This window comes from Xenopus laevis, chromosome 8L (assembly GCF_017654675.1).
Source record: "Xenopus laevis strain J_2021 chromosome 8L, Xenopus_laevis_v10.1, whole genome shotgun sequence".
Classification (NCBI taxonomy): Eukaryota; Metazoa; Chordata; class Amphibia; order Anura; family Pipidae; genus Xenopus; species Xenopus laevis.
Genome location: NC_054385.1, coordinates 108,346,936 through 108,365,808, shown reverse-complemented (window position 1 = coordinate 108,365,808; position 18,873 = coordinate 108,346,936). Strand labels below are relative to the sequence as shown.

The following is an 18,873-nucleotide window of genomic DNA, read 5'->3' as shown; positions in this document are numbered from 1 at the left end:
TTCTGTCGGCTGTGGGTATTATCTCTGCGTGTATTGCCGATGGTACGTTTTTCAGAGGGAGACTGTCGCTAGGTTTGGTCGGACATAATTTTCGTACGATTGCTGTTAGGGGCAGAACATCGGCTGATCTGTTCTTTTGTACTTTATTTGATCGGAATGGTTAATGAATGGTAAACGATGATTCGTACGATCGGATCTTTGCGTCTATGGTCAGCTTTAAAGAGAGTCGATTGAGATGTTCTCTCCTGGCTTGCATGTTTTTTTTTTTATTCTTTGAGAACCCCGGTTTCCTGCAACACTCCAAAAATATACAGGCGGTTTAATTAGTTCCTGATAAAGTTATCTATAGTGTATGTGATAGGTACCTTAGAGTGGGGCAGAGGCTGATGTAAATGATGTGTTATCTCTAAAGAAATGAGTAATATGCTACCACTATATAAATGAAAGATAATAAGCTGCCACAGAGCATAATTGGTTATTTTTGATAACCACATTGCTTCAAAGTCTGTCCCCGTTGCTACATAAGTATGAAAAGGTGCAAGTCCTTCCACTAAAGTTAAAGAGGCATCTGGAAGAAACAGAAACTGTGTTAAAAGTCTGGCACATTTCTAGAAAACCAGTAACAAGAATCTACTGCTTAAATGGCTCCGTGCAAACCTTCTGTGTCCTTGTTAAAATGTCACTCGTCAATCCCCCTTCGCCTCGGAGCAGATGCAGCTCTTAAGGAAAAGGGATCCCACCTCCCCAGCATCACCTCCCAGCAGATGCTGCTCTTAAGGAAAAGTGTCTCCCACCTCCCCTGTAGTTTATAAAGAGGCACAAATTTATTGCTTGTCTCACAGCAGCATTCCGTGGTACAATCCACTCCAAAGTGCAGCATTTAATAATATAAACTTTATTCAAAGCGCGCCCTGTAACCCGTGTAATAGTGTTTCCATCTGGAAGCACAACACATATTTTTTTCATTCCTCTTTGTCTTTGTAATGCAGAGCAGGCTTGACTGGGGTTACTGTGGTTACCCCTACTTAATAAATTGACAATATTAGAATGCAGGCTACTTTTTCTTTGTCCATTCAATAAGGGCTACATTATAATCCCTCTCCCAAGTAGCCCATAGTAACCAGATATTTGCTTTCAACAAAGCAGATACAAGCAACCTTCAGCCTTGTTGATGTTGAACTACACCTCTGAGAACTCCACCAACAGCCTAAGGAAATTCATGATCGCTCCAGGGTTTGAGCATCCATGCTGCTTGTTAGGGGCCCAAACATAGACTGATGATTGTGTAGTTGTGATGATTATTACACATTTTAAACCGATGGCATTTGAGCCACTTTTAGTTGATTACATGGCTTTGTAATTGGATTCCATCAACTTATAGATGAGCCCAGTTATATCTTTACCAATATTTCAAATTCTACTCCTCATTAAATATGGCCATAGGTTACATGAAGGAGAAGAAAAGAAAAAGTTTGACCCATATTTTTGACAAAGCTTGCGTATAGTGAGTGAAACACACGTCAGGTGCCGATAGTTTTTAGTTTATTAGGAAGGGTGATGGGAATACTTTGGAAGGGTGGATGCGGGCAGTTCTTGTGTCGTTTTGGGGCTGAACTCTGCAGAATCGGTTGCAGGCAGGACTCCGTTAATTCCGGGAATGACATCTGAGATGTCTTTACTATCTTAGGTAGGCCCGGACTGGTAATATGTGGGTTCTGGCAAATGCCAGAGGGGCTGCTGTAAGGTCCCATAGACAGTCGCTATTTAGTGGGCTGGTGGAGGACTATTTGGGCCTCTGCGTACTTGAAATGCCAGGGCCTATTATGACTCCCAGTTCGGACCTGAGATTAGGTAACGGTGTGAGTGGAATAGAGGGCCAGCTTTCACACACTCACCTGTCACTCGCATTAGGGAGCTGCATTTTGTTGCTTAAGAGATCAACAAGACATTGGCAGCACTGATTCATATATACGGCTCTGTATGTGCAGAGGACTGGGTTCTGTCTCTGTTCATGTTTGCGACCTCAGCTCCCTGACACTAATGTACAACTAATAGGGTCTGATTCCTATAACATCTGTATATACCCAATACCGCAATAATTACCCAAAACCCCAGAATAAAGGATATGCAGTTTTGTGACTTGAGAACAGTCACTTATTGGTGTTTTAATCCTCTGAAATCCGTCTATAAGCTGGAGACCTTTGAGTCGAATTCAGCTTTGCTCTCCTAATGGTATTTTAACTTTGCCGTTTTCTAGACACTATTTTTTTCTTGATAATTAAAGGTTACGTTTTAATAGTATTCGCATGGTGGGAACCGTTGACTGATACAGTGGGGGGTGCAAATATATGGGTCAAACTTTTTTCTTTTTTTCTCCTTCATGTTACCTATATAGCCATTGACCCTGCACACAACTTTTTTGTTTTTCATATTCCATCTAATAGAGGGTGCTACCATCTGTTTTCTGCATATATACACTTAATATGGCCTTACACATGCCGTTGTAAAGGAGCATCTCCATGTGAAGGAAATGGGGCGTGGCTACCAGACCAGGTTCACTTGGGAGGGGGGAGCAGCAGTTTAATGTACATTTAAAGGCATCCCTAGAAACCATTTGGAGAAGCGCTTAGTGAATCGGCTTTGATCAGACTATTCGTATTGTATACATTGGACCTTAGTCTGTTATCTCAAGGGCAATCCTTTAAGCTTACTAGCCATCGGGTCAAATGGATGGAAGGATGTTGGCCAAGTATCAGAGATTCATTGGTTATCTAAATGGATCTGTGACTTGTCTCACTACCAATAGTGCTATAAATACCCAGATGGTCAGGTACTGAGGTCATGATCGGCCAAATGGCCATACCAAATCTGTGCATGTACAGGAAAATGATTGGCTTCTCTGTGAGTCCAGGCTAGGGCCTGTCGGGACCAAAATCAGCCTGTTGAAAGCCGCAGCTGATCTCAGCCCCTACCGTGAGCTGTATCCTCCTCCTTCATTTATGTCCGGAACCCTTGTGTCAGCTCCTGAGTGAACACACTTGGCGGATTTCAACGCCAAATGCAAAGTCTCATGTTCCTTCATTCACGTCGGGAACCCTTGTGTCGGCTTTGGAGTAATCACACCCGGCGGATTTCAGCACCAAATGCAAAGTCTCATCGCCGAAATCCGCTGAGTGTATTCGCTCCGGAGCCGAAACAAGGGTTCTGGGCGCAAATGAAGAAGGAGAAAACTGCTCAAGGTAGGGGCAAAATCGACCTGCAGATTTCAGGAGGCTGATTTCGGCCCCGTCATTCTTAGCCTTATTGTGTGCTGCTGACTAATGGAAATGGTTGTCCTTGTGTTTATTTTTGATACTTAATCAGATACTGGTCTGCTTACTTCCTGTGGTTTTCCTACAGAGAAACACTTGTGGTCTAGTGTCTCCTTAATTGCTACTTCTATAACCTTCTGTTCATTTTTTTTTTGTTCTCATAATCATCAAGGTCAACAGAACTGGGGAAAAGTTACATAATTGACTCCAGCACTTAACAATCTGCAATACATTTCACTGCAAGTACTTGCAAGGCACAATTTAGAATCTAAGCTCGTTAACATACTAGTGGAATTAGGTGTTGTTTCTGTAATGTGGTTTCTAAATACTCTGGTAGGACTGAAGACTGCATACTGTCCCAGCCAACAGCACCAGATGCTGTTACTTATTTCTCTTGGCTTTGGTCCTGTTTGTTAAAACCATACGGGAAGTGCATTGTCACCAACTGGAATCCAAAGAGTATGTCTTCAGCACAACTTTGACTCATTTTTGTTTTTTCTCTTTAACCCTTTTCTTTTTGACAGGGAAAATAGGGCCACATTCAGGTTGGTTTGAATTTTGTAGAAAATAAAGTAAAATGAATAAAAGTAGACAAGTTCTTGATCAATCCTTTTTGCACCAGGTCTCTTTTTTTGATTGTTATGAGGAACCAGAGGACTGATTGTAGGTCAAAGGAAATCCATTGCCCTGAAGTTTAACATGTAGAGAGCCATTGATATGGCATTTGCAAGGTTGCCAGAGAGAGCAGCATTTCAGTCAATAGTGCTAATTTGCCACTGCTACCATTGACTTCTGGTGCAAAAATAAGAATGGCCTACAAGAGATTAATCTTGAGAAATAGTGCCATGAATCTGCTAGACATTTGAGGATCTACTATAGATATGATCCACTGGCCTCTTTTTCTTCCAAGCTGAGGAATTTCCAGTTGAGCAGGAACATCATATCCCTCATATTAGTTAATGAGATGGTGGGCATGTTTGAGCCAAAGGCAAGTACTTACACACAGGCACTTCACTGATGTTGAATGGCGGATACAGTAGCACCAGGGCTGGAGAGCAGTGCACGCCAACATCATGAGAATCTGGGGTGCTGTTACAGGACATTATAAGGCTATGGAAGTTTGCTTATTTCAAAAGATGTGTCTTCAGTTACCTTAAGTAAAGTGGAATATGTATAGCAAAATCTTTTTATACGGGATAAGAGAAAAAAAACATGCCCATGTCAATGCCCTTATTTACGACCCATGTAAAATCAATGATGAGGGTGATTTTTAATATTCCCTTTGACAAATCTAAAGGAAAAATACATTTAAAAAAATTTAGTTGTGGTGCTTTCATTCCACATTCAATTGTAACTAGGACGTACATGTTCAACAAAAGATTAGTGATGGTATGTGGCACCCCCCCATCCATCAGTGGCCTAATATACACAAATGTTTATTCATCAACACATCTGTATTTGTTCATATCACTTGGAGCGGCCATGAGTGCACTAAGAGTTAACCTGTTCCATTGCCCATGTTATCTAGTAATATCAAGACATCCAAATCAAGAAATGTGGTTAACTGCTTGCATAGCTTATTGAAACCTATCTATCTATGAATCATCTATTCATTCAACTCCCAGTGGAGTATAGGGCATCTGTTAAGTCTCTCCATTCAGATCTATTTGTTGCTATTCTCTTGATCTCATTCCATGTTTTTCCCATCTTTATAATTTCTTCTTCCACTGATCTTCTCCATTTTGGAGACCATCCCTCCTCTATCTATGAATAGTATCCCTTTAACATCTATGTAATTGCTTGACATACTTGATGGCACTTACGCACTTCTATTCTTCCTTGACTGTGGGTGGCCTATCGAATTCTTTCATCTGTGGGCTTCCCGTGGTTTTTTTTTCCTCTCTTTGCTATCATTTATTTTCCTTTGGTAGCCCACCTGCTGTACAAGTCCCTTGCTTCCACAAAAGTGTTACAGGTCATACGAAGGAAAAGACCAGTCCCATTAATAGCTAAAGCTCGGAAGTCAGTAGTCACACTAGCTGGATGGGAGAGGCTTATATGACTTAAAAAGCAGTCTTGTATTTATCTAGCTTTTACTGAGGTCATTTTCCTCTTGGCTGTTATCCAGCTATTTCCTTTATTTCAATCTAGGTTATGAAACATGTTTACCCTGCACAAGAATTCTACTTTATAACGTAATTTCAGTAGACTAAGGGGCAGATTTATCAAGGGTCGAACAGAAAATCCAAATTAGAATTTTCGAATTGTTTTTTTGGTCAAAACTCACAAATTAAAATTGTGAATAATCCATACTCGAATTCAAAATTCAAGATTTATCAAACCTTTACCCTGGGAATAATTCGAATTTGACTATTTGCCAACTAAAACCTACCGAGTTCATCTATAAGTAAAATGGGAGAGGTCTAGTGAGCCATTTGAAGATGTTAATAGCCTTCCTGACATCTTAAGTTTTTTCAGAGAAAATTAGATTTTTCGGGTCGGTAATATTCATTTGAGTTTTAGATATTCAATTTTTTTTTAAATAACCTCCCAATCGAATTTCGAGTATATTTGGATTTATTAGAGTAAAAAAAAAAATTCACATGAATTTGAAATTTGACCTTTGATAAATGGGCCTCTAAGCATTGTTTTACCTTAGTGCAATAAAATTCATACCTGTTAGACAAAGCATTACTGCAGCACATGATAAATCGCGATGAATGCGCTCCATCTTCGATCAGGGTGCAGAATTTTTGCTTTCCCATTAAGTACGATGCACAGCCACAAATACCTCAGCATCAAATGTAGAAATACTGAGATAACGGTGTGGGGTTTTTCTAAACTGGTCCATTGTTTGGTAAAGCACAAACAGAAATGGAAAGAGCACAAATAAAAAAATTGAGAGTGATACATTTTGGACCCCTTCAGGCCCAGTCAGCAGCCTGTTAGCCTTTTTATATGGGCCTTCCAATTGATCTTGCATAAAATTGTCCCGATATCTATTGGGCAAGTTTGAAAATCCACATTAATGCCCGATGGGTTTTGCTAGGCCCTGCAGTATCCTCCAATCATTTGCCACCAGGCCAGTGATCAGATTATCCTGATTTACCACAGTGGGTGGGTGGCCAAATCGCTCTAAGATCTGCTTTCGGATATTGAGCTGTATCTTACCAACCTATGACAGAGTTGTATAGACAGATTGCACAAATATCAGAGGTATTGCCCCTTGACCGTGGTCCCAAGGCATTATATATGAGTGGGATCATAACTAAAATTACAAAACATAGCTTTATTTCTGGTGTCCAACAGCATTTTACTGTTTGCTGAAGCTTTCTAATATGTGTTTGTGAATATTCCCAGTTGAGATGCCAAGTAGGATTTATGTGGTCTTTTATGTATTAAACTTTCTGCTTGCCCAGTTTGTAGACTTGAAATGATGTAGGTTTTTTACCCACCCAGCTCTTAGCTTTAAATTTAATCTAATTGAAACCTTTAAAATGCTTACATTTTTAAGTGTTTAAGCATTTGAAATAGAATAAACCTTTGAATGCCTTTTGTGAGTCAACAATCCATATCTTCTAGTCCTTCCTTCTGCCCTGTGGAGAGGGGAAATAAATCTGGCCTGTTATTCCTCTCTGAAGTTCTTTTGACTCCACATGGTGTGGATCTGAATATTTGTTCAGCTGCCTGAGGCCGTGAGAAACATCCATATCATCATTGTCGGTTCCGTGCATCTTCCTTATAGCTACACAAGACACTATACACTAAGCAGAAGGGAAAATAACCCTTCACAGCAGGAAACACCAAGTCAAATAATGTAAACCTTATTGCAGCTAATGAAGTAGATTACATCTTTACTCACCAAAACTATTAACGTTCTATTTTCATTTCATTCATTGGGTTGTGTATCTAAACGTCTACAAGCTGATTAGAAACTGGATCCCCAGAGGGTTTGCTAAAATATATGCTTGGCCCATAGTATTTCACGGGGGCCTTCTCAACAGGAAATTGTTTTTTTTACCCCCCCCCCCTCCTAAAATATAATAATTAAAGAATTGAAGTGCACTGGTTAAGAAGAAATTGACTATATATACAGGATAAATGTCCCCAAAATACATTAGGGCTCTGTTAGACATCTTTTATATGGTATCCGTTTGGCCACTGAATGCTTTGTGCATTGGTTATTATTCATAGTTTTTTTGAATATGCTAAAAAGCATTTTATCATAAGACTGTTGGTCATTTGTAATTACAAGATTACATTTCCCTATACAGACATGAGGTTCAGTTATTGGAAACCAAGCTTTATACCATTCTGTACTGATGTTATCAAAAAAATGTGTTGACCTGTGCCAAAATAAAGAGCTGAATCTCTAGGTACAATTTTACAGTTTGTTAACATGATTAGGGTCTTATGGTATCACATTGTGCAGCTCTACTGACTCCAGTGCTTTACTGATATGTGGAAAATGGTTCACTCTTTCTCAGTTGAAGTGAGTGCCAAGCCGCATGATGGCTACCAGAATGGTTACTGCCTGTTGTCCTTCAGCAACAGCTGGAGAACCTCAACTGCAGACCAGATTATTGCTCTTTAATAAAAGCAGAAAGTCTATTTTGTATCACTGATTTATTCTAAATATGTTTTAACATTTTTTTTTAATATGTTGTCTATTCACTTATACTGGGAACTCTAGACTCACAGCTGTTCCCCTTCTATTATTATGTCCTTTATAAAGGAATCTAGTTGCCCAAAATAGCTCTTGTCCCAGCAGAGCTTTTCTAATATCATTATATTTGGTGGTAAATATAGGGATGCACCAAATCTAGGATTCTGTCTTTTTCAGCAGGATTTGGATTTAGCTGAATCCAAGTGCCTGGCCAAACCAAATCCAAAAAATAATCTCACAGTGGGTTCTGATTTGGTTGGGGGGTTCGTCGGAATCTTTCATGAAGGGTTTGGGGTTTGGCCATATCCTAAAATAGTATTTGGTGCATACCGAATTTCAACTGATAAAACAGATCTGAGGCTTGGCTGGTTCTCCCAACTGTCCTAATACATTGACACACACTTTCACATTCTGTATTTAATAGCTGTGGAGTTTTTTTTTCTTTATAACTAACAATGTTAATCCCCCAAATTCTCTTTTAATATTTTCTTTTCATTAGACTGTCTCCCAGGACCACTTCCTAATTTATAGCATATCCGTTGCCATAGGATAACTTGAGGAATTTTTCTTTCGTCTTCCTCCTATATATTTTTGTTGGTTCTCAAGTCCCTAGCTTGAAACAGATTCCTATTTCATTAACTGGTTTCTTTTACTGTATGTCTTATACCAGACTACTGCCTATAAGGTAGGGGGCCTTGTATGCTGTTTAGCACCAGACACCTGAAAAGGTTAATGGAGTAACAGGTGAGCGCTCTAATTTTTGTGTGGTACTGCCTATAAGGTGACTGATAAAATGAACTGTAATAAAATGAGGGGGTGGAATACCCATTCTGACAAAGGTTTTTGTATCTACATCTGTTTGTACAGGTTATGAGTATACTTATGGAGTTGTTTATGCTTACCCAGGCCTTTATGTTTCTTTTTCTGTATCAAACTGGCCACAACTTAATTTTCTGCTATACTATACTATCATGGATGCTGTATCTCAGGCCCACTAGGTTTCTGTAAGGCTAATGGTACTATGTTCATTTTATGGATTTCTGTCCAAATAACTCCCCATAATAACTGGAATACATTAGGCTCAGCAGAAGTTTTGGCCTTAAACAACATTAATTGTGTTTTGTTGCTGCTTGTAATTAAATCACATTTACCAAGAAATGAGCAGCCGCAACCTCTGTTGATGAAGCGATGCGCCTCCCTCACTAAAGGATTTGTGCCAGAAATGAATGGCTGCATCCTTCCCAACGAGATATTGGTTACGTTAATTACTTCAGCAATAATACTACATACGGCTAGTTTAAGGAAAGATATATTGCTAATGTGCAAGTTGCATCTCTTTGATAAAATATTTTTGTCACATACATTAGTACTGTTCCTTTCTGCTGAGCAAGAATATGGATAAGGTTTTTTCCTAACTGGCCTTCAGCTGTGCTCCCAAATCCACTAGGTTGAACCATGCAGGGTGCCTGCTCCACAATTTGCAAGCCAATGATCTAAAAGCACTTGTAAATTAACATTGCTGGATTCTGTTGTATCACAATCTGGGTTGAGTAATTTTGACCTATCAAATATTTTAGCTACATCCTCGGTTTGTGTATTAGATTTGTTTTTTTTCTATTTTCTGAATTCTTTCATGAACCCATGGGCCTCTAATGCCATCTACCAAAGGCAGTATTATCAGTAACACAAGGAAGGGGATGTTGGCCAGAAGCACGGAGTTAAGAGTGTAGGTTATATTGGTTCCCTTGCAAGCGACCTGGTTATGGCCCCTGTACATTTAGATACCTGGTCCATTGCACATCCTCCTGTTTCAAGTTTTGTTTGGTGCTAGACTTGACAAACTGTCTACAAATACTGCAAGTGCACTGTATGGTGTCTTTACACTGTCGACTTTATGGATTCCCCTTATTCAGGCCTTATGTAGTTGATGGGATATCTGGATGTGAACCTCTAAAGCAGTGATCCCCAACCAGTGCCTCATGAACAACATGTTGCTCACCCAACCCCTTGGATGTTGCTCCCAGTGGCCTCAAAGCAGGTGCTTATTTTTTAATTCCTGGTTTGAAAGCAAGTTTTGGTTGCATAAAAACCAGGTGTACTGCCAAACAGAATCCTCTGTATGTTGTCAGTCAACATATGGTCTACTCAACGGCCAATGATAGCTCTTATTTTGCACCACCCATGAACATGTTTCATGCTTGCGGTGCTCCCCAACTCTTTTTAAATCTGAATGTGGCTCATGGGTAAAAAAAAGGTTGGGGACGTCTGCTCTAAAGGATTTTCTGGTTCCCAAGATTCCCATGGCCCCAAAGATCTATTTGTATAAGTTAATTTGGCCCACAAAGACCTTATATATCAAAAAATTAGCCCAACACTGTGCTCCTTAGCTATACCTTAATGTATGTAGTAATGAAATGGGGCCTGTTGTCCAATAATCTCTCAACTTGATTAATGAAAAACAACTTAAATTGTAGTACTATTGTTATACCCAATTCCCTCTCAATTAAACCAGATCTAAGGCCCTCCAGATGTCATCTGACCACATTCCAGCAATTACCTCCCCATATAAATTAAATGTGCATTTTGTGTGTGTAATAAGTTTGTGGCTTTACCTTTCTGAACTGTATCCAGGACAGTTCCTTTAGGTGATTACACAAACAAATGGCTCTTGTCTCATTACTGCCTCATTTAGGTTTGCCATCCTTTGTGGGCAACTGTCAGAGCATGAAGGTATCCAGAAGCGCATTCAGACAGGTTATCTGTTTAAGGTAAGTACATATGGTGGCCAACTCTGTCTGTGATAAAGGTTTATAGAAAATTAGGCCTGTTGGTCGCACCATTGATATAACCCATATTGGTTTATAGTTGTCTTTAAACCTCTCATCTCAACAACCAGTTATGGGAGTGTGAAGCCTAAAAGGCTATTCAACATACTGTGGGAGGCAGGTTTATTCCAGTTGGTTCCCCAGTGTGTGGTTGGGTGCATTGCCCATATACCCATGTGTTTGCAACAACCATAATATTCCATCTGGATTTTCTTAGCATTACACAGATTCCAGTTGGGTGTGTTTACAAATCCATTCAACAATTATCATGTTGTACATATAATTGATCATCAGCTGAACAGTGATCACTGTGTGGGGACCAGGGCCTGTGTGTATGTTGTATTTTAATTGGCCACTAATCTACATCCTCGTCCACTGGGTCAGATAGGCAGATGTGCTAGTGGGTATCCAGCTTTAGCTACTGAGATAAAAATAGATATGGATGTTAAAACTGGGCAATACTTTTTATTCAGCCAGTTTGGCTCTTAGCATTCAAAGCTACATGGTTGTCTAATAATTGCTTGTTTTTCAGGAACACATTGAAAAGGCTATTTCTCTAAAACCAGGTGATGCAAGATGTTACTACCTGCTTGGTCGCTGGTGTTATGAGGTACGAAGCTGTGCAATTGTCTCTGAGGATTGATAAGCACTTTTTTTTTGCAACATCCATGTTTTTGCTTATTTTTTGTTACAGGAGAACTATCACAAAAATGAAAATTTAATATAAGCTTCCGCATACTGAAATAAGAAACTTTCTAAATACAATCAATTAAATATTCTGAAGTAATCAAGTTTATGTTCAATATCCCTCTCTCAGCATCTGACTCCTTCATTCTGTCTCCATGCAGCAGTTGGGTGTCAGATAATCATTAATAGTTAGATCCAATATATCTTATAGGGGGGCTTCCTTTCCTAGCAGATGTATTAGAGCTCACTCAAATAACTGATTCCAGTACAAAAAAAATTTGAAAAAATTACTGCCTTTGCACAAATTCTGCATGTAGAGAGACAGGATTCATTGTGATTTTAATAGTGAGCTCCAATACATCTTCTAGGCATAGGAGACCCCGTATAAGATATATTGGATATCACTGTCAATGACTATCTGACACCCAACTCCTGCATGAAGACAGAATGAAGAGAAACAGATGCTGAGAGAGGAATAGTGAATATAAACTTGATTATTTAAGAAACGCCACAGAATATTTAATTGATTGTATTTAGAAAGTCTCTTTATTTCAATATGCTTTGCTTTTATTCAATTTTAATTTTTGCAATAGTCCCCCTTTAAATATTAGCCCATGTAAATATTTTCTTATTAAACACCAGTAAGCATAAGGGCATCATTGGGGAAATTACTTGAGAAAAATGCTGAGTTGAACTCCATCAGCCTCTAAAAAGTCTCCAGGTTGCCTGAACTGCAACATAAAGCTAGTATTATTGGCTAGAGGGCTTCTGGGAGTTGTAACTGGGACACAGGTAACCTAATTTAAGTTTGAAAAAAAGTCATGTTGATAACTACCCAATATGGAAGAAATCTCAATAGATATTGATTGTCTACACAGGTCTCTAACCTTGGCTGGCTGGAGAGGAAGACTGCTTCAGCCCTGTATGAAAATCCTCCCACAGCTACTGTCCACGAGGCTCTTCAGAACTTCCTGAAAGTAAGATGCATTTAAAGTGTTAACAAAAATTCATGTTCTGAGCAAAACACATTTGTAAAATTAATCTGTGGCCCCACATATCACAAATGTCTAAACCGGCACCTACTGTATGTTCTGCTGTGTCCCCAGGGTTCCTTGTGGTGCATTGCAGCCACAGCTGGGCTTGGACTGGCTAATACCAGAGGTGCTGCTGTTAGAAGCCAGAGATAATCACAGTTTACACTGCAAATAATTCACTTTACAATATAAAATGTAATTCCTGAACCAGCAAGTGTATGGTTTTTTTTAGTTGTAATATTGGTGTGTAGGCACCATCTCAGGTCATTTTGCCTGGTCATGTACTTTCAGAAAGAGTCAGCACTTTAGTATGGAACTGCTTTCTGGCAGGCTGTTGTTTCTCCTACTCAATTTAACTGAATGTGTCGCAGTGGGACCTGGATTTTACTATTGAGTGCTGTTCTTAGATCTGCAGAGGAGAAGTAGTCAGCACATCAATTCTCACTTTTATGTAGAAATAGTGCACGTTCTACAATGGCCACTTCCCATTGGCAATACTGTACAGCAGAAACTTTTGAGCATGGCCTGAAACGTTGCTGTGATGCCCACAAAAGCATTAATAAAGGCTTTTTAACTACAAGAAGAGTTTGCTGGTGCTGTTCAAAAAGTTTCTGCTGTTCTTGTATCTTACCAGGGAGCTGTTATCTTGTGTTAGGAAGATGTTATCTGGTTACCTTCTCATTGTTCTGTTGTTAGGATGCTGGGGGGGGGTGACATCACTTCAACTTGCAGTACAGCAGTAAAGTGTGACTGAAGTTTATCAGAGCACAAGTCACATGACTGGGGGCAAACTGACAATATGTCTAGCCCCATGTCAGATTTAGAAATTAAACATAAAAAAATCAGTTTGCTCTTTTGAGAAATAGATTTCAGTGCAGAAATTTGCTGGAGCAGCACTATTAACTGATGCGTTTTAAAAAAAAAAAAAGTACTTTTCCCATGACAGTATCCCTTTAAAATAAAAGGGCCTATTTTGATATTTTTATACATCATAATTACATAAATATAAAATATAAATATTAATTTGAAGACATCACAAATAAATTGTTACATTTATAAACAGAAATTTCAGAAAGTTAGTTTAGTGAGTTTTTTTCCCCTAATGTTCATGACTCTCACCTCCTGGTGCAAGTGTACAAGCCATGCTGTAGGACAGGGCTAATCTTTAGCTTTTAACACAGAAACTTTTTTTTTTTTTTTTTGTCTTTTTCTTGCTATCCTGATTATTTCTAGAGTATCCAGGCTTCAAGTTAGCACAGCTGCATCCATAATTGTTTCCTGCTGGGAGGTCCCGGCACTTATTTTCGCTATGGTTCTACCCCAGGGATTTTCCAGTGCCCCATTTTTCATTCTCACACATTTGTCCATATTCTTCGGGGATAACCTTTACTATCCTTTCATTTTGCATGACTGTAAAATGAGTTACTTTAGCATCTAATCCTGTTGTCAAGAGGTTAACATGCGTGTATTATGTTCTGTGTATTGGTGGGTGGTGTTTCTTTTCCATATGGGGAAAAGTGGGTTCTCCACAAGTGAAGAAAACGCTAACACTATTGATGTCGCTGCCTGCAGACAAAGGGTGGTATCCATCGGGCAATTTTGGTGCTTTTCTCTGCTGGAGGGAAAATAACACCAAGGGACAGATTTACTAAAAGGCGAAGTTGGCGTCACTTGCAATAATTTGCCAGAAATCCAATCCGCAGAGATATCACCAATTTTATAACAAGCAGAGGGCAATTCAGTTGCGAATGAGTACATCGCTAACCAAATTTCGCCAGCTGAATTTTCGTTTCAGCAAATGATCGCTACTCTGCAGGTTCACTAAAGTGCGAATTTTCCATAACGTTACCCAGTGTCGGACTGCGATGCCAGTGGCCCACCAGAAAACCTAAGAAAGTGGGCCCACTTTCCAACTGCTATTCCTCCTCTTCTCCTCCACCTCTTTATTTTCCTCCAGTCTTTTATATCTGCTTAATATATTTTTCCATTATTAAGCATTTTTTCCCCATAAAGAAATAGGCCTAATGGTTAGAAGCAAGATGGCCCACTGACATCTGGGCCCACCGGGAGTTTTCCTGGTATCCTGGTGGGTGAGGCCCTGGTCTAAAGTTTTTTGGTGGGCCCTTTTTTAAGGTTTTTTGGTGGGCCCTTTTTTAAGGTTTTTTGGTGGGCCCTTGGTGTCCCAGTCCGACACTGGATACCGATCTACCTTTTGGGCACCCCTGCTGTATGCCTGTTTTTTTTTCATTTTTTAAAGTGGGATTGTATTTAAAAGTTGTAACTGTTAAAAATGTTTGTTACAATATTTTTTTAACTATTTAAAGCATATGGCACATTTGTTTTAGGGTGGGCTCATGTCTAGGACAATAGAGAATCTCTTTTGCCTTTATTTTGCTTCCTTGAACATTTTAAATAATAAGTGGCCGCTTCAAGCAGCCACTTAAATTTTGCCAGCATGTCTAATAAAGACATATATGTATACGACTTATAGGTTCCCGTCCTATTCAAATTGACCTAAGAGTACTAACAAAGTTTCGCTTGGCAAAAACTAACGTTAGAGAAAGTTTGCTTTGAAATGCTCACGCTGACGAATTTAGGCAAGCACAACTTCACCACCGTTCAGCTGCCAAGAGGCAAGGTCGGACCGGGGGGCGCGGGGCCCACCGGGACTACTGTCCAGGGCCCCCCTCCTACCCCCCTACTGTGACGCGCCATGTGCGCGCACATAAAGGCGCTGCTTGGCGCCTGCTTGAAGGCTCCTGGTGCCAAGCGCATGCGCAGAAGCCGGTGCGCAGATGGAGGAGATCTGGAGAGGGGGTCTGGCCCGGCGGGGGCCCATCAAGGGTCGGAGCCCACCAGGTATTTTCCTGATGTCCCACCGGGCCAGTCCGACACTGCCGAGATGCAACTTCGCATGTTAGTAAATTAGCGTAGCGGTAGCTAATTAATGGCTGGTTGAAGTGTGGTGAAGCCTTCTCATATGAAAATTCGTTCTTTAGTGAATTTACCCCCAAGTGTAACATTAGCCTTAATGCAATAAACGAAATAAACTATAGGTTAATCTGTGAGCTAAAAGGTTTTTTCTTTTTTTATACAGGCTGAAGATCTAACGCCAGGGTTTTCCAAAGCAGCAAGAGTTCTCATTGCAAAGGTAATGGTATTTATATTTACAGTACATCCACATCACACTGTATGTAATATAATTGGATAACAGAGGTGTTCTGTGTTCATATAAAAGCCTGATGTAAACCTTAACTATTTAACTGGTCCTTTTTGTAAAGATCCATTTCTGTGGTTATGTCTCAAGGTCCCAGTGGATCTTTGTCCTATTTACCTACCATTATGGTTTTCTCAAGTTGGGATAATCGAGACTTTCAGTCTTTGGGCATAGGATCATGCCAGGGGTCTTTGCAGCGTAGTTACCTGTATCCATTCTGACCAACTGTTTTTTTGATCAGATATGATTGAGAAAGGGGATTGTTTTGGTCCCATAGATGGGACTAAAAGAGGACTAAAGATGCCAAACCACCAGCTGCTCTAGAACACTGAATGTCACTCATTTAGATTAAAAAATACTTATTATTATTATTATTAGGGATGCACGAAACCACTATTCGGGATTCGGTTAAATCTGAATTCTATTAGGGACAGGAAGGGAAAACTGGGAAAAAACATTTTTTACTTCCTTGTTATATGACAAAAAGGTATATGACTTCCCTTCCCACTCCTAATTTGCGTATGCAAATTAGGATTCGGATTTGGTTCGGCCAGGCACGAGGATTCGCACAAATCCTGGACCGAATCCTGGATTCGGTGCATCCCTAATTATTATTATTATTAATTATTACTTGTCGTATTAAAGCAACACATTTGCCACAGCTCTGTACAATAAATGGGTGTGTACTATGAACATGCATATGCATACTGACTGCATACAAAAAAAGTAACCAATACAAGAAGTAAAGAGGACCTTGCCCAAAAGAACTTACAATTTATATCATTGAATGTATTTTACAAGGATAGGAGAAGACACCAAGTAGTTTTATGACTATATATTGACTTGATGCTGCAGGGCAGGTGCTGAAATATCACTCAAGGAGACCACCAACCATTTGGGTAAACCCTTCAGTGCTGGTGGGTCTTAGCCATTTATGACTTTTGCACAACCATAACTGAACTATTACTATTTTAAAATTGTAGACCACCCCATATTGTTTCTTCTGCTCTAACCGACATTGCTTAGGGGCCTCTGAAGAGCACATTAGGAATGTAATGGAGCACAGGGATCCCACAATGCCCATAAGAAGCACAGTGCTTAATAAATAATGCTAGTAGTGATTAAATCCAGTGTACATTGTATCATTATGAGAAATCATACTTTATACTCCATTTCACTTCCATGTATCCAGGTACAATCAAACAATCTGACAATCCGTCTCTGCTTAAACCAGATTCGTACTGAGCGTGCATTTCATTTAGGTAGCATGTTAGTTCTCTTCCCAGCCGGAATATATTACAGCTCTTAACTGGCTGAAGAATTTGCTTGACAGCTGTTGCCAAGTTTGTAGTGTGTATAACGGGAAGTAATTGAGAAACTGGAAGACGGCCAGAAAAAGGTGCATTGGGGTTGAATGAGCTCTATTAGAGAATGGAGGATAAATCTCAAACAGTGGCTGTAGTTATACCCTGGTAAAAACCTGGCCGATTGAGACCATGTGGGAATAGGCAAGCAGCAGATTACCCTGTTGTTTAAAAGGCAACTGTTGTTTTGACATTAATATGAAAGGTATAAGTATGGAGTTTTTTATCCAAGATACTTTTACTAGAGGGTTATGGGTCAGGGTTGTTATCATTAGATATGGAATATACTGTGCTCATCATGTTCTGAGTTCTGATATGTGTCTCTTTTCTACTGCAGTGTTACAAAGACCTGGGGAATAATGCGACTGCTGCCCATTGGCTGAAGCTCGCAGCAGATCTTCCCAATGTCACCCAGGAAGTAAGTATTGTATTTTCTGCTTGCTTGCTTGCTTTCTTATGAATTTGTTATTCAGTGGAATGAAAGAGGTGGTCAAGGGCCTAAATATTTGTTCCAGGAACTGTAATTTTGAGTGGGAATCATCTCTCTCTCTAAACGTGCAGCTCAATGTGTATACCCCCATTTTGACGAGAAATCAGATATACACATTAATTTTTTTTCCCTGTAAATAATCTTCTCTTCTCGCCATCACTATAACAGGACAGAGAAAGCACCACTACCATTGAGGAGATGCTGCCAGCAACTGCTGAAGAGGAGCTGCTCGTGTGATTCCATCGGAACAGGCTGATTTTACATAGACGTAGAAGCCTTAAGAGATTGGGGCTCGTTTATCAACACTGGACAATAACCCATAGCAACCAATCATCAATTACGTTTTTCTCAGCCAGCTACAAGTAGAACAGTGAAAGCAAAACTCTGATTGGTTGCTATGGCATACTGACCAGGTGCAAATCTGTCCAGTGTTGATAAGTAGGCCCCAATTACCTTGCTTGCCACCCAACCTGCAGCCAAGCAGTATAAACTCCCACAATCCCTTATAGTAGAATCCTAGAAGTTCTAGTTCAGCAACAGCTAGAAAGGCTGCAGTTTGGTCAGTTTTGCTTTGTTGGACAGTGAAACCTTCCTATAAGATACACTTAATTGCTTTTCCCTCTGATCCCCATTTCTCTGCCTTACACTGGGGTGATTAACGTAGTAATAATAATGAAAACATTTCCCCCTGTATTTATTTGTTATGCATTTTCATTGGTGCATCTTGAGGTTGAACAGAAGTGCAAAGAATTGGGCAGGTCCATGCTAGCCATGGTTTGGGTATTTTAATGAACTAATTCCATAGCTTCAGTCTATTCCACTTTTAACTTCACAATTCTATTTTTGTATTTTACATATTGATAAAATAAGCTAAAAGAGGTAATGTATTATTGTATCCATTCCAGAGAGGCATTTTAGAGTATTTTAAGGACTTTTACAATACTGTGAGGCGCATTCAGGGCTGCCATACCCTTATAGCGGGACTCGCATACGTCAGTCCTTAATTATGGGCCAAAAAACAAAAGGAAGCACATGTAACCCATTTATGTCTCCCCTGTATTGCTCTAATTAACCATATTTTATGTTTATGTAATGGGGACCAGCACTTTGTCATGAAAAAAACTTTTCAGTGTAAAAATAAAAATTGGGTAAAAAGAGAGGCTGTGCAAAATAAAAAATGTTTCTAATATAGTTAGTTAGCCAAAAATGTAATGTATAAAGGCTGGAGTGACTGGATGTCTAACATAATAGCCAGAACACTACTTCCTGCTTTTCAGCT

The 18,873-nt window shown here is 39.7% G+C and overlaps 1 protein-coding gene across 5 annotated transcripts in view; it reads left to right on the top strand.

The window, feature by feature from the left end:
* Positions 1-18,477, top strand: part of rmdn3.L (regulator of microtubule dynamics 3 L homeolog) — a 74,706-nt gene extending 56,229 nt beyond the window's left edge. For all 5 annotated transcript variants that reach the window (XM_041573389.1, XM_041573393.1, XM_041573391.1 and 2 more), the window contains 6 exons: positions 10,670-10,745; positions 11,335-11,412; positions 12,368-12,466; positions 15,621-15,674; positions 17,442-17,522; positions 17,763-18,477. In XM_041573389.1, the coding sequence (XP_041429323.1) occupies positions 10,670-10,745; positions 11,335-11,412; positions 12,368-12,466; positions 15,621-15,674; positions 17,442-17,522; positions 17,763-17,831 (457 nt within the window). In that variant the 3' untranslated portion in view covers positions 17,832-18,477. The remainder of the gene's footprint in view (positions 1-10,669; positions 10,746-11,334; positions 11,413-12,367; positions 12,467-15,620; positions 15,675-17,441; positions 17,523-17,762) is intronic.
* Positions 18,478-18,873: the final 396 nt, after the last annotated feature.